General features: G+C 41.6%; 3 protein-coding genes across 4 annotated transcripts in view; all 3 read right to left on the bottom strand.

Moving 5' to 3' along the window:
- Positions 1-6,796, bottom strand: part of LOC311102899 (heterogeneous nuclear ribonucleoprotein R-like) — a 29,490-nt gene extending 22,694 nt beyond the window's left edge. For both annotated transcript variants that reach the window (XM_084144372.1, XM_084144371.1), the window contains exons 1-2: positions 6,646-6,796; positions 3,737-3,894 (exon numbers count right to left, since the gene is read on the bottom strand). In XM_084144372.1, the coding sequence (XP_084000498.1) occupies positions 3,737-3,890 (154 nt within the window). In that variant the 5' untranslated portion in view covers positions 3,891-3,894; positions 6,646-6,796. The remainder of the gene's footprint in view (positions 1-3,736; positions 3,895-6,645) is intronic.
- Positions 6,797-7,098: 302 nt separating this feature from the next.
- Positions 7,099-10,082, bottom strand: LOC311102534 (large ribosomal subunit protein uL13-like). The gene is made up of 7 exons (XM_084143904.1): positions 10,040-10,082; positions 9,307-9,379; positions 8,975-9,040; positions 8,575-8,676; positions 7,993-8,078; positions 7,752-7,811; positions 7,099-7,356 (listed from the first exon to the last, which is right to left on the bottom strand). The coding sequence occupies exons 1-7, from the start codon at positions 10,058-10,060 to the stop codon at positions 7,147-7,149; spliced, it is 618 nt and encodes a 205-aa protein (XP_084000030.1). The 5' UTR covers positions 10,061-10,082; the 3' UTR covers positions 7,099-7,146.
- A 2,569-nt stretch (positions 10,083-12,651) lies between these two features.
- Positions 12,652-15,261, bottom strand: LOC311102723 (ATPase inhibitor B, mitochondrial-like). The gene is made up of 3 exons (XM_084144098.1): positions 15,162-15,261; positions 14,182-14,294; positions 12,652-12,943 (listed from the first exon to the last, which is right to left on the bottom strand). The coding sequence occupies exons 1-3, from the start codon at positions 15,228-15,230 to the stop codon at positions 12,802-12,804; spliced, it is 324 nt and encodes a 107-aa protein (XP_084000224.1). The 5' UTR covers positions 15,231-15,261; the 3' UTR covers positions 12,652-12,801.
- Between the last annotated feature and the right edge of the window lie 731 nt (positions 15,262-15,992).

Genomic DNA, 15,992 nt, shown 5'->3' on the forward strand with positions numbered 1-15,992 from the left:
TCCTTCCCTCAGTAAGAGCATTGAAGACGGGTCGTGGCTTGGTCTTCCAGCATGACAACGACCCGAAACACACAGCCAGGGCAACTAAGGAGTGGCTCCGTAAGTAGCATCTCAAGGTCCTGGAGTGGCCTAGCCAGTCTCCAGATCTGAACCCAATAGAAAATCTTTGGAGGGAGCTGAAAGTCCGTATTGCCCAGCGACAGCCCCGAAACCTGAAGGATCTGGAGAAGGTCTGTATGGAGGAGTGGCCCAAAATCCCTGCTGCAGTGTGTGCAAACCTGGTCAAGACCTACAGGAAACGTATGATCTCTGTAATTGCAAACAAAGGTTTCTGTATCAAATATTATGTTCTGCTTTTCTGATGTATCAAATACTTATGTCATGCAATAAAATGCAAATTAATTACTTAAAAATCATATAATGTGATTTTCTGGATTTTTTAGATTCCGTCTCTCACAGTTGAAGTGTACCTATGATAAAAAATTACAGACCTCTACATGCTTTGTAAGTAGGAAAACCTGCAAAATCGGCAGTGTATCAAATACTTGTTCTCCCCATTGTATACACCTGTTCTGAAAGGCCCCTGAGTCTGCAACACCACTAAGCAAGGGGCACCACCAAGCAAGCGGCACCATCAAGACCAAGGATCTCTCCAAACAGGTCAGGGACAAAGTTGTGGAGAAGTACAGATCAGGGTTGGGTTATAAAAAAATATCCGAAACTTTTAACATCCCACGGAGCACCATTAAATCCATTATTAAAAAATTTTAAGAATATGGCACCACAACAAACCTGCCAAGAGAGGGCCGCCTACCAAAACTCACGAACCAGGCAGAGAGGGCATTAATCAGAGGCAACAAAGAGACCAAAGATAACCCTGAAGGAGCTGCAAAGCTCCACAGCGGAGAGTGGCCAGAAAAAAGGCATTGCTTAAAGAAAAAAATAAGCAAACACGTTTGGTGTTCGCCAAAAGGGAGACTCCCCAGACATATGAAAGAAGGTACTCTGGTCAGATGAGACTAAAATTTAGTTTTGGCCATCAAGGAAAATGCTATGTCTGGCGCAAACCCAACACCTCTCATCACCCCGAGAACACCATCCAGGGACTGGGAAACTGGTCAGAATTGAAGGAATAATGGATGGCGCTAAATACAGGGAAATTCTTGAGGGAAACCTGTTTCAGTCTTCCAGAGATTAGAGACTGGGACGGAGATTCACCTTCCAGCAGGACAATGACCCTAAGCATACTGCTAAAGCAACACTCGAGTGGTTTAAGGGGAAACATTTAAATGTCTTGGAATGGCCTAGTCTAAGCCCAGACCTCAATCCAATTGAGAATCTGTGGTATGACTTAAAGATTGCTGTACACCAGCGGAACCCATCCAACTTGAAGGAGCTGGAGCAGTTTTGCCTTGAAGAATGGGCAAAAATCCAGTTTATAGAGACATACCCCAAGAGACATACCCCAAGAGACTTGCAGCTGTAATTGCTGCAAAAGGTGGCTCTACAAAGTATTGACTTTGGGGGGGTGAATAGTTATGCACGCTCAAGTTCAGTTTTTTGTCTTATTTCTTGTTTGTTTGACAATAAAAAATATTTTGCATCTTCAAAGTGGTAGGCATGTTGTGTAAATCAAATGATACAAACCACCCCAAAAATCTATTTTTATTCCAGGTTGTAAGGCAACAAAATAGGAAAAATGCCAAGGGGGGTGAATACTTTTGCAAGCCACTGTACAACACACACTTGTACATGTGTGAAATAGGACAAATGTAAGAACCCACCTAATAATGTATTATTATACACACAGATACAGAGAGAGACAGACAGAGACAGACAGAGACAGACAGACAGAGAGAGAGGTATTCTATTTATAGGTCATACATTCCTGGTGAGAGCCACTGAAACATGATGATGTCGCTCGGCGAAGAGGGCTCTGCATGTCACCATTCCACAGCAATCCACTTACTGACCCCTTTACTCAAAGTGACTTAAATCATATGACCACTGACCAAGGTGGAATACTTTGGTTGATACAGTCTTCTTGAGCTTACAGAAATATACAGTGGGGAAAAAAAGTATTTAGTCAGCCACCAATTGTGCAAGTTCTCCCACTTAAAAAGATGAGAGAGGCCTGTAATTTTCATCATAGGTACACGTCAACTATGACAGACAAAATGAGAAAAAAAAATCTAGAAAATCACATTGTAGGATTTTTAATGAATTTATTAGCAAATTATGGTGGAAAATAAGTATTTGGTCAATAACAAAAGTTTCTCAATACTTTGTTATATACCCTTTGTTGGCAATGACACAGGTCAAACGTTTTCTGTAAGTCTTCACAAGGTTTTCACACACTGTTGCTGGTATTTTGGCCCATTCCTCCATGCAGATCTCCTCTAGAGCAGTGATGTTTTGGGGCTGTCGCTGGGCAACATGGACTTTCAACTCCCTCCAAAGATTTTCTATGGGGTTGAGATCTGGAGACTGGCTAGGCCACTCCAGGACCTTGAAATGCTTCTTACAAAGCCACTCCTTCGTTGCCCGGGCGGTGTGTTTGGGATCATTGTCATGCTGAAAGACCCAGCCACGTTTCATCTTCAATGCCCTTGCTGATGGAAGGAGGTTTTCACTCAAAATCTCAGGATACATGGCCCCATTCATTCTTTCCTTTACACGGATCAGTCGTCCTGGTCCCTTTGCAGAAAAACAGCCCCAAAGCATGATGTTTCCACCCCCATGCTTCACAGTAGGTATGGTGTTCTTTGGATGCAACTCAGCATTCTTTGTCCTCCAAACACGACGAGTTGAGTTTTTACCAAAAAGTTATATTTTGGTTTCATCTGACCATATGACATTCTCCCAATCCTCTTCTGGATCATCCAAATGCACTCTAGCAAACTTCAAAATGGCCTGGACATGTACTTGCTTAAGCAGGGGGACACGTCTGGCACTGCAGGATTTGAGTCCCTGGCGGCGTAGTGTGTTACTGATGGTAGGCTTTGTTACTTTGGTCCCAGCTCTCTGCAGGTCATTCACTAGGTCCCCCCGTGTGGTTCTGGGATTTTTGATCACCGTTCTTGTGATCATTTTGACCCCACGGGGTGAGATCTTGCGTGGAGCCCCAGATCGAGAGAGATTATCAGCGGTCTTGTATGTCTTCCATTTCCTAATAATTGCTCCCACAGTTGATTTCTTCAAACCAAGCTGCTTACCTATTGCAGATTCAGTCTTCCCAGCCTGGTGCAGGTCTACAATTTTATTTCTGGTGTCCTTTGACAGCTCTTTGGTCTTGGCCATAGTGGAGTTTGGAGTGTGACTGTTTGAGGTTGTGGACAGGTGTCTTTTATACTGATAACAAGTTCAAACAGGTGCCATTAATACAGGTAATGAGTGGAGGACAGGGGAGCCTCTTAAAGAAGAAGTTACAGGTCTGTGAGAGCCAGAAATCTTGCTTGTTTGTAGGTGACCAAATACTTATTTTCCATCATAATTTGCAAATAAATTCATTAAAAATCCTACAATGTGATTTTCTGGATTTTTTTCCCTCAATTTGTCTGTCATAGTTGACGTGTACCTATGATGAAAATTACAGGCCTCTCTCATCTTTCTAAGTGGGAGAACTTGCACAATTGGTGGCTGACTAAATACTTTTTTTCCCCACTGTACATTGATGTCTTTGAAAAATTATGAAATGCCATCAAGTAGTACTGTGGACAACCCCCCTTACACTTACCAGTCTGAAATATATTATCCAGGCTCTCCGCCACTTTCTGTGGAAGGCCTGCGTCTATGAGTGTCTGGTAGTTCTCTGTGTGTGTTACAGTTATGTCCATGGGCTCCTCTTCCTCTTTATCCGGAGCTGAACTGCCATTCACCTCAGTTGCCATTCCCCTAAGAGACAAATGATGGGAATCAAAAGAGGTATCAGTGCATCATGGCTGTGACTAGAAACCACATGAAGGAGTATACATGCTGCACATTATTCACAAACAATATGCAAGACATAATACTATACTGCCCAACTATGGATATGAACATTAGATAAAGGGTCAAATGCAACTGTGCTGCAATAAATTAGACCTTACTAACAATTATTTGCCATTGCCACCTGACCTAGCTAATGTTATCGTTATACAACAGCCCAATAAACCTCCAGCAGAGAAAGAATGATCAGGCCTAGGTTAACAGAAATTCAGTGGATGCATATTTGAAATGAGAAAAATAGGAAGTTGAGCTTGGTAAGTTAGCTATCTATTTACACTGCCAACAAAACATGAGTTAATTGCCAGTTGCTAGGTTTCCATACAATTGGCGACAGATTTTTATGTGAATATTCTAAAATCTGCATTAAAGAAATATGCGCATTTTCCCACTAGTGGTATGTTTCCACCAAACGGACTTGTTGTGGATAAAAATCTGTGCGTGATGACGTAGTGCACACAAAATGTAATTTTTCGCTTAAGTTGTTATGTACCTAATAAAAATCTAAAGTTCAATGTGTCTCCATTGCATTTTCAACTCTACCGATAGTTTTGCCACAAAAACTGTCGCGTTATATAGCAAATGTGCCTACTCTGGTCTTGGCACCTGCGCTCTAGCCAACAGCTCGCAGATACAATGAGGGTTGGCTGTGAGGGTAGACTAGTCTACGTAATGAGATAATTATGGATAAGACCAAGAATATTTTTATTTGTCAAACGACAGTTAAGCATCGATCATCATGTCACCAGAATAAGACCCTCAATATTTATTGGAAAGCAGCATCAAGCTTATTTCATCTGTAGCCTTATATACTGCATGGTTTCCAGAGTCGTAGTGGGAGGACCACACACCATTTCATCGCGTGACTCCAAATTTACTTCGACGCATAATTATTATAATTTTTCTGACAAAAAAAGATCCCACCATGTCGAACTAACAAATGATCTGTTGGCATTTATAAAATTACAACGGAACTTCCTGTTTCTGTCACAACTGTTGTGATTTTTGTTATCTACAAATTAATCTGACTCTGAGAAAGTAGATAAAGGGCCTTATTGCCAAAATCCCTAAGTACACCTTTAACCCCAGCTAACATTACCCACCTATCTAATGTTAACCACAACAAATGACCAAAGGTATAGTGGACATCTGCACGTTGAACATTCATTCCAAACTCATGGGCATTAATATGGAGTTGGTCCCCCCTTTGCTGCTATAACAGCCTCCACTCTTCTGGGAAGGCTTTCCACTAGATGTTGGAACATTACTGAGGGGACTTGCTTCCATTCAGCCACAAGAGCATTAGTGAGGTTGGGCACTGATGTTGGGCGTTTAGGCCTTGCTCGCAGTCGGCGTTCCAATTCATCCCAAAGGTGTTTAATGGGGTTGAGGTCAGGGCTCTGTGCAGGCCAGTCAAGTTCTTCCACACCGATCTCGACAAACCATTTCTGTATGGACCTCGCTTTGTGCACGGGGGCATTGTCATGGTGAAACAGCAAAGGGCCTTCCCCAAACTGTTGCCACTAAGTTGGAAGCACAGAATCATCTAGTATGTCAATGTATGCTGTAGCGTTAAGATTTCCCTTCACTGGAACTAAGGGGCCTAGCCAGAACCATGACGTTTCCACTTCACAATAACAGCACTTACAGTTGACCGGGGCAGCTCTAGCAGGGCAGAAATTTGACAAACTGACTTGTTGTAAAGGTGGCATCCTATGACGGTGCCACGTTGAAAGTCACTGAGCTCTTCAGTAAGGCCATTCTACTGCCAGTGTTTGTCTATGGAGATCGCATGGCCGTGTGCTCGATTTTATACACCTGTCAGCAACGGGTGTGGCTGAAATAGCAGAATCCACTAATTTGGTCCTCTGTAGCTGAATTGGTAGAGCATGGCGCTTGTAACGCCAGGGTAGTGGGTTCGATCCCCGGGACCACCCATACATAAAACTGTATGCACACATGACTGTAAGTCGCTTTGGATAACAGCGTCTGCTAAATGGCATATAGTGTATCATACCAATCTTAATTAGTAACATACGAAATGGATTATGGACCTCCACAAATTAACATATCACACGAAATGTAACATACTAATTTGAGTGTCCCGTATTTACTTTGTTACGTCTACCCGAGTCCAGGTTGGGCTACTTTTTCACGGACTTTGAGGTCACCGTACTGCAAGCTAACCGAAATGCATTTTAATGTATGCTATTACAATAACATTCCAGTTAGTTGAAAAGTAGCTCGCTCCTAGTTTGCAATATATGTTGCATGTGAGTGAGGCATCTGGCTACTAACGTTACTGGATGGATTGCAAGACGCATGTCTGTCTGGCTGTTTTATCTGGGAGTGGGAGGATGGGTTCGTCTCGTCTTGGTTCGTGTACACAAAAAAAAAAAGAATTAAATAGGCAATTCGCTTAAAATACCGGTAATTATACTATTAGAGATATGCTTTTAAAAAAGTATAATATGCCATTTAATTGCGTTTTACCCCATGATTGATTAACTCATATCCAACACAACGGGGCCTATCGTTTCGGCTCACTCAGTCCAGCTAGTACTGCTGTAGCTAGCTAGCGTTAGTTGCTTCAGTATTGCAATTTCAACAGCCCATTTGCCCAATCCTTTCCTCAATACCAGAAAAACAGAGTGCACTTACCGATCCACAAAGCCTACTACGAGGAAACGTTCAAATTGTCACAATATACCAAATGTGAATAAAAATGTTCCTAAATGGGGTTCTTGTTTTTTTGGGTTTGCACGCTGGCGAATTGACAGCTAGTGTAATTCACGCCCCTTCCTCTACAACTGCCAGTCGCGCGCACGTATTTGATACACGGGGTTTCCGACAGCACCACACAGGGCCATCGCGTTGAATAGGCTTGACGCCATAGAAAGATTGAGACATTAAGCACAATAATAAATTGTTACACGCAAAATGTGTCGTTCTTCTTGACCATGAAAAATGTATAATCGGCTTCTGCCATGTTCAAACTTTATAAGCAACACTGTTCATCTCCAGCTGTAGAACTGCATGTCATTGATGCATTACTCTTGTTAGGTTCCTTCACAACGCCATGCAACTCAAACATAAGAAATCAAGCAACTCAAACACTTTCTATAAACATTTATTTATCTTTATAGGCAACCACGAATCAGCTCAGACAAGGACACCGTATTGTTTAAGGACAGCAGTGTACTTTGAAATCTTGCTCTCCACATTCTTCTCTGCCAGCTTTGACAGCTTGGTCTCTGTCTTTTTCTTGGTGTACCGGATCTTGGCCTTCTCTTTCCTCTTTTCTTCCAATGTGGCTGTGATAGCCTGGTACTTCCAGCCGACCTCGTGGGCCAGACGTCCGAGGAGGGCGAACTGGGGAAGGCAAGTTCACACAAAGGACAGGAAACATTACTCATGAAACAATAGTGTTACAAATCAATTAGGCTAACAATTCATATCAGATCATAAAAGAACTGTTGTCACTACTTGTGATTAAAATGATTATTTGGATGTTGCTTTATGTCTCAGATGGTAGTGCATGTAAAGTATTCTCATGGTCGTCAAACTCGAATACTTACTGTGGTAAACATCACTGACAATAAGCAAAGATTGGTAACTGGCTAAATACATGTTGGCCAATGTCTGACTCGCAAGAACGACGTGGCTAAACATTAGCACAGCCTGCAACTTTTAAAATACAGCTACCTACTAGTTAATGCAGCTTTGATCAATTCAGTGGCGTTATTTGATACTGATTTTAGGCTTACCTTGCGAGTGGGCTTCAGACGCACAATCTTCAGGGCGGCAGGTACGACCATGCGCTTCCTCTGTTGGAACAAAATAAACGTCAGCTCCAAACGCAACTGCAAGTCCCTTAGAGGGGGATGACATTTGCATCCCAGATTCAGGGGTATTCTCAAAGTCAATACTCAAACAATGTATGAAAAAGTTGCATCACTGACAACACACAATCATAGAGTTACGCTGAATTATTGAAACATCAGTCACCTTGTCATAAGGAGGGGGGACACCATCGAACACCTTCAACCTCTCCAATGCAGCCTGTCCTCTTTTGGTTTTGTGAGGGAGCATGCCTGTTGGGGTCAAAGGGGCCATCAACAACATTAAGATGTTTCTAGGCAATTAGGTCACCCAGCACTGGATAGGCAATACTTCGTGGTGCAAGGGAAGCCAAGGCTAAAATCACAATACTTAAAGAGATACACACTTAGGTTCCATGCCAATTTTAGATTGTGAATATGACATGCTTTCATTCCCAATGTACAGAAACTTCTGTGACTTAATAGATCCCAGCACAGCATTATGGCCCTGACTAAACTCAGCAGTCAGATCCGAAAGTTTCTCATCAAAATGATCAGCTTTGGGATAAGTGTTCATCACAGTCAAGTAGGAACCATCCATTGTCCAAGGTAGAGTTCAGAATGTGTGTACTTCATGCATTCAACCCAATATGGCTATTTAAATAAATATCCATATAGGTTAAGTCCATGCAAACCACTGGCACAATAAGAGAGCTGAAAAGCAGCAAAAACCTTTCCCAGAGTTTAACAGAAGGGGTTTTGATCTTACCCCTTACGGTCCTCCAGAAGATTCTGCTGGGAGCTCTGAAGTGGTATGGTCCACGAGAGGGGTTGGTGTTCATCCTTTTACGCAGGAAAGCCAGGTACTTCACTATTCATAAAACAGGTGCAGTACACCGTCAAGCTAAGCCATTGTCTCAACCGCTTCACCACAGCCACAATTATTTCACAACTGTAGTTGACATATACTATGTTGCTTAATGTGTCAGATGGTTGTGCATGTAAAGTATTCTCCTGGTCGTTAAACTAAAATATTTACTGTGTTAATCACTGACAAGCAAAGCTTAAGCTGAAAATATTTACTATGAATCAACCGTAGGACCTACAAAACATTACAATTCAACCAAAAAGGTCAACCTGAAAATATACAAAAACTGTCAATAACTTACATTTGTTACGGTAGAAGTTCCCAGAGATGTTGATACCCTCACATCTCACAACTACCACCTTGTGGCCTGAAAAGGAGAGAAATCATGACTTACATTGAAACACCAGCCAATTGTATAATATACACCATCTCAGATGTTAATGTGAATGATCATTGCAGTTACTCAAGCATTGTAGGTTAAAAAAGCATCACTGACAGTTGTAGCAAACTAGACATGGCTATGTCCACATCAAGGCGTAATTACACATCAAGTGAGATAATATCCTGGGACTGGATAATGATCAGTCACGAGATTAGTTTTAATTGACAAAATATTGGACTTCCAAGACTCACCCAGCAAAACTTGCTTAGCCACAATGGCAGCAAGACGACCAAGTAGATGGCCTCTGCCATCAAGCAGCAGAACCTTGGGGGATAAGCATAATCAAGTCATAAGTGAATAGCTAGTTGCCCAAAACCTGGTGTTCAAATGATTCAACGAGGTTGCTTTTATGTCTCAGATGGTAGTGCATGTAAAGTATTCTCATGGTCGTCAAACTCGAATACGTTACTGTGATAAACATCACTGACAAGCAAACAAATAATACGAACACGGATAAATACATTTTAGTTATGGTTTAGTGTCCACATGGCCACGTCCGGCTGGCAAGGACGTTCATAGCTTCTTAACTGGGGCTAAACATTAGCTCGTGCAAACGCGGCCTGCAAATGTAGCTAGCTAGTGTTACCCAACTATTGAAACTTGAATTCAGTCATGTTAATTGAGAAATTGAGGTATTTAATCTAAACACTTCACCAAAAATGCCAAGGAATCAGGGAATCATTTTTGCAGGGTACTTGTAGCTAGCTAGCCTAGTTTGCTTTAATTAGCTAGCTAACGTTAAATGAAGGCATTACTAGCTTAGCTAGAGTTGGCATCATTCATGTGTCAAATAAAGCAACGAATGACCTCCACTGGTCTTTATTTAACACACATCAATAGTTAGCTCCAGTTCTGCATCAAATTAATCTATATGGCTGCATTATTAACTAATATAGTGATGTTGGTTCTTGCGCTGTTACACACCTTATTGAACCGGTCCGCCATGATTTGCGAAAAGAAAGACAGACGGGGTTGCCCGCTGTAAAAGACAGGGGTTTCTGGGCGGCGCTATACTTTTAAAGGAAATTACGAGTTTTTTCATTCTTCTTCACGCGATTTGTACAGGGCTTTATACGCAGCATATCATGTGCACATTGCCACCCCCTGGGCAGAGTGGCGATTACAGAAAACATTTCCCATTACATTTTCTCATAAAGAGAAAAATGCTGCGCTTGCAGCTGATGCAGAGCAGCGTGGCTGGAAAGCAAAGGTTTGCCCAGTGGAGGTTGGGTGATTTGTGGCAACATCCACCACCATGTTGCTGAAGGACCTTGGAATCCGCAGCCAAGCCCTTCGCCAAACCATCAAGGCAACATCAGGTGCTGCCGAAAGGAGTAGCCAATGGCTCTAGCTGAAGAGGAATGACCCCAGCTGGGCCCCGAAGTGAGCAGGGAGAAGACTAGGCAGGTACAGATGGGGGTGGTTCTGGGACGCCAGAACTCACTGTTGAGCTTTCTTGAGATGTCGCGGGCTCATCAATAAAGATTAAAGATGGAAGGTGCCAACTTGAAAACCCCAATGGCTTATCTGCCCTTGTTTGGCAGAGTTATAAAAAAAAAAAGTCTTATACTGTTGGGAACTAATTATTTCTGGATTCTGGCGGTTTTGTGTACATGGGATTTTTAACGGCGGCCTGGCGGTAATAGCTGGTGATGGTATCACCTTATCGATTACCATCTACCAGGGGCATCATGCACACATTATTTTAGAGGGGGCAAAGTACTTGAGGATGGAATTTAGCATTTTTCAAACACCTGAAACAGCTTTTTCCTGCAATCTAGAGCCATAATCATTATGCCTAACTCTATGTAAAAATGTCTATTTTTCTATATAGGTTATCTAAGCACACCTCAACCTATTAATTTGTCATTTAATTAATAATGCACATCGATTAAGAACCTTTATGCCTTTTATGGAGTTTAATACAACTGACACACTGGTATATAGTATCATAACCCAAGAATTAAAGCAATTGTAGTATTTTATAAAGTCTAGCAACCTTGCCAGCAGGCATGCCAGCTGAGATAGTTAGACAAGTTACTTACTTGATTGATAGCCTGAAATGGCTTGGTAGCTAGTTACAAGGTTGGGAGATCGGGAACCTATCTAGCTGGCTAGCTTAAGCCAACTTCATAAAATTGCAAGGTGGCTAGTATTACAGAGAAACATATTTTTTTTTGTATTCATCAAGAAGGAATTAATAGGCCACATAGCTTGATCAAATTCATTTACAAACAGACTTCCTGTTAATCCTGACCACCACCAGCAGCTAAAATCAAATCAAATGCTGTGTGTGTGTCACTCGACTCTCTCTCCTCTACTGACGTAACATATCTCTATAATTAACTGGTGCCATCTTTATGAATTTATCAAAAGCATTTGATTTAGTTGTGTAGTTCACACTGTAAAGCATGGAGGAGGTGGTGTGATGTGTGGGGGTTCTGCAGCGATACGCCATCCCATCTGGTTTGGGCTTTGTTTTTCAACAGGACAATGACCCAACACACATCCAGGCTGTGTAAGGGCTATTTTACCAAGAAGGAGAGTGATGGAGTGCTGCATCAGATGACCTGGCCTCCACAATCCCCCGACCTCAAACCAATTGGGATAGTTTGGGATGAGTTGGACTGCAGATTAAAGGAAAAGCAGCCAACAAGTGCTCAGCATATATGGGAACTCCTTCAAGACTGTTGGAAAAGCATTCCAGGTGAAGCTGGTTGAGAGAATGCCAAGAGTGTGCAAAGCTGTCATTAAGGCAAAGGGTGGCTATTTGAAGAATCTCAAAAAACACTTTTTTGGTTACTACATGATTCCATATGTGTTATTTCATAGTTTTGATGTCTTCACTATTATTCTACAATGTAAAAAATAGTAAAAATAAAGAAAAACCCTTGAATGAGTAGCTGTGTCCAAAGTTTTGACTGGTACTGTATGTATGTATATATATTATAGGTACTTAGTTTTATTAGTAGTTGTAGCAGTAGGTTTTATTAGTTGTAGACCTATTTTTATGCTGTTAATGTAAGTTGTTTTATTATTGTTATTATTAGACAGTAGTTGCTATATTATTCTTGTTACTAAGTATTGTTTTTTACATGTTTTATTTGGACTCTCTTGAAAATGGAGATGGCGCATTGAGATTTCATCGTTAAAAATTTCTAATAAAAATCAATTAAATATCTTTGCTCCGTGGTGGTGCACTTTGGAAGGAACCACTTACTAGGGAGAATAGGGGAGGTGTACTCTTTGCCTGGTCCAGTCAGTGTGCCCATCCGCAAAATATAGCTGACAATTTATTTTATAAATCATTATTATAAAACGTGAGCTTATAAATTAAGTTTAGTAATTAATGTAACATCGGAAAATGTCAAAACAGGACAAATCTGAGGGGGTACGTGCCCTTGTGCCCCCTATGGGCATGACGCCTCTGCCAGCTACACTGACCATCATCAATTATCCTTCTGTAATGTGGCATCTCAAATCATCATCTTAGCACTAACAATAATTGAAAGCAATAACCATGAAAAAGCAGAACATTAACCATTTCAAATAATTGTTTTAATAATCTCAAGCATATACAGAACAATCATTCACACATACACAGCGCTGCCCCAGAAAGGCAGCGCAGGCAATGACTAGGGGTTGGCAATAAAGAATCCCTGGGCTTCATTCTAATGGAGTGAGTCTCAGTCATCATGCTTCAGCTTCCTAATTTTCCCCTTGTGACGGTCAATCTCGCTCTGCAGCCTCGAAATCTCCTTCTTGTGGTGGTCAATCTCCTCTTCATGGTGCTGCTTCAGTGCAGCCAACTGTTCCTGCTCTTTACGTCTGGATTCGTAGATAGGAAAGTGTGAGGTACAGTGAGGACACGAGACAGACTGCCACAAAGCCTTTATAGGTCAGGCAGACAGCCACACAACCTCTATAAACACAAAAGTATGTCAACACCCCTTGAAATTGATTGGATTTGGATATTTCAGCCACACCTATTGCTGACAGGTGTATAAAATCAAGCACACAGCCATGCAATCTCCATAGACAAAAATTGTCAGCAGAATGGCCTTACTGAAGAGCTCAGTGACTTTCAACGTGGCACCGTCATTGGGTGCCACCTTTCCAACAAGACAGTTCTACAAATGTCTGCCCTGCTAGAGCTGCCCCAGTCAACTGTAAGTGCTGTTATTGTGAAGTGGAAACGTCTAGGAGCAACAACAGCTCAGCCGCAAAGTGGTAGGTCACACAAGCTCAAACGGGACCGGCAAGCGTGCAACAATCATCTGTCCTTGGTTGCAACACTCACTACCGATTTCCAAACTGCCTCTGGAAGCAACGTTAGCATAATAACTGTTTGTCGGGAGCTTAATGGAGGAATAATGGTCTGGGGCTGTTTTTCATGGTTCGGGCTAGACCCCTTAGTTCCAGTGAAGGGAAATTACTGCAGCATACAATAACATTATAGACGATTCTGTGCTTCCAACTTTGTGGCAACAGTTTGGGGAAGGCCCTTTCCTGTTTCAGCATGACAGTGCCCCTTGTGCACAAAGCGAGGTCCATACAGAAATGGTTTGATGAGATTGGTGTGGAAGAACTTGACTGGCCTGCACAGAGCCCTCACCTCAACCCCATCGAACACATTTGGGATGAATTGGAACGCCGACTGCGAGCCAGGCCCAATCGCCAAACATTATAATAATAATATAAATAATATGCCATTTAGCAGACGCTTTTATCCAAAGCGACTTACAGTCATGCGTGCATACATTTTTGTGTATGGGTGGTCCCGGGGATCGAACCCACTACCTTGGCGTTATAAGCGCCGTGCTCTACCAGCTGAGCTACAGAGGACCACTACTGCCCGACCTCACTAATGCTCATGTGGCTGAATGGAAGCAAGTCCCCGCAGCAATGTTCCAACATCTACTGGAAAGCCTTCCCAGAAGAGTGGAGGCTGTTATAGCAGAAAAGGGGGACCAACTCCATACTAATGCCCATGATTTTGGAATGAGATGTTCAACAAGCAGGTGTCCACATACTTTTGGTCATGTAGTATTTAAGTCCCAACTCACCTGAAGTACATTTCCTCCTCTGCGGCCTGTTTCTTTCCAAAGGCTCCTCCTGCCTCTCTGATAGATCCTCCGCCACCTCCCCCTTTCCCTGCACCTTTGCCCAACTCACCCAGCTGGTACATGGGGAAAGATAAATGAATAGGTAAACATAATAACACCTTACTCCTACTAAGGAGCATGTATGACATTGGTGTGTTGTGTAATTCACATATTTTATTACCGAAAGAAATATATGACCTTCAAATTGCTTAAAGCTTTCGTTGTACAATGGTAAAGGCTGTTTTCAACATATGCTGTATAAAAGTAAATAGTTATTAGCACTAATTGGTGTTATGTGACATGCAGCTGAATTAGTTAAAGCAAAGATTGAAGTGGGAAGCTTTTTGCATGTGGAACACTAATCTATTATGTCAATACATTGCAAAATGTCAGGCCATATGGCCTCCCACATTGATTTTCATGTCCCAATGGAAAACGCCCTCCTTTAATGTTGACTGAAAAGACCTACAGAATTGACAAGAGAATGTCAACAATGCTTTTAAAAAAAACTCTGACCATTGTGTGCAACAACTGACAGCACCAGAGACTTGTTTCAATAACCATTCATAGGATGGACGCATTCAACCAAATTCCATGAACACATCAGACCAAGGTGTATATTTTTCATTTTTTTTTACTTAGCTTTCAACTAACTGGACAAATTGAGCCGCTTACAAAACAATTTCGCTTCATAGAATGCTGTCAGTACAGTCGTTTGATACAATGTTGCACCAGAATCTAGATGAAAGTTCAAAATACCAGTGAAACATTGTAACTGACTGACTGAGTAACTTAGGTAACAAAAAATAACATAAAAAATAGTCCCAGGCCATAGCGAAATCATTTGACAACTGAATACCACTCGTTTCACTTGAACTTTAGACTGTATTAGCAGCGAAAATCAAAACGTGATGGTCTTATCATATGTTGTGCCTTTTTACCTGGTCAGAAGTCATCCTTAGCTGTGTGGTGAGGAGACTCCTAACGTCAGGTCTCAAAAATCTTGCCATTTCGCCCCCAAACAACTATCAATGGACCATTTGCCCTTGTCTACCAAAATAAACCAAAACAGGTCCTCACCATTGTCTAAAATGGGTGTGTAAGCAGATGAGCATGAGCTGAGTCTGCATTATTTTTCTATGAAGGATCAATTAGATCCAGCTCAATAGACTACAGTACCATCTGTAAAAAACAGATTTTATCATTAGACACGTTTTAATAAATGGTGATCAGTCTCAAACAACCAAAATGTCAATTGAAAATACGTCCACCCCTATTCGTAATGGTACGGTCGCATATAGCAGACGGCATGATACCCACAGTTTGATATGCATGCGCTGCGCACTACTTAGTGGCGTTGCCATTTGTTTATTGCGTTAGCACATCTGCAAAATTATGGATTTGATTTTCATATATGCATGTTGTCAAATACACAGTAGGTCTACACAACAACTATTTGACATTTTAAATAAAATGTATTTTCAATTTTCAAAGTTGTTGCACAGGATACAACAAGTCTAAAACAGTACAGTGAAATTCTTACCTTGAGAGCTCTTTCCCAACAAAGTGATAATAATAATAGAAAATATAAAAACAAAAATGTTTTTAAATAAACACACAATAACTACAATGTGAGTTAACAACACTAGAATGCAAGTATATACAGATCAGTGCCAGTACCTTATTCAATGTGCAGGGCAGTGGAGGCTGCTGAGGGGAGGACGGCTCATGACAATGGCTGGAACAGAGCAAATTAAATGGAATTGAACACA

The sequence above is a fragment of the Coregonus lavaretus genome (assembly GCF_964263955.1).
Source record: "Coregonus lavaretus genome assembly, chromosome: 27".
NCBI classification, from domain to species: Eukaryota; Metazoa; Chordata; class Actinopteri; order Salmoniformes; family Salmonidae; genus Coregonus; species Coregonus lavaretus.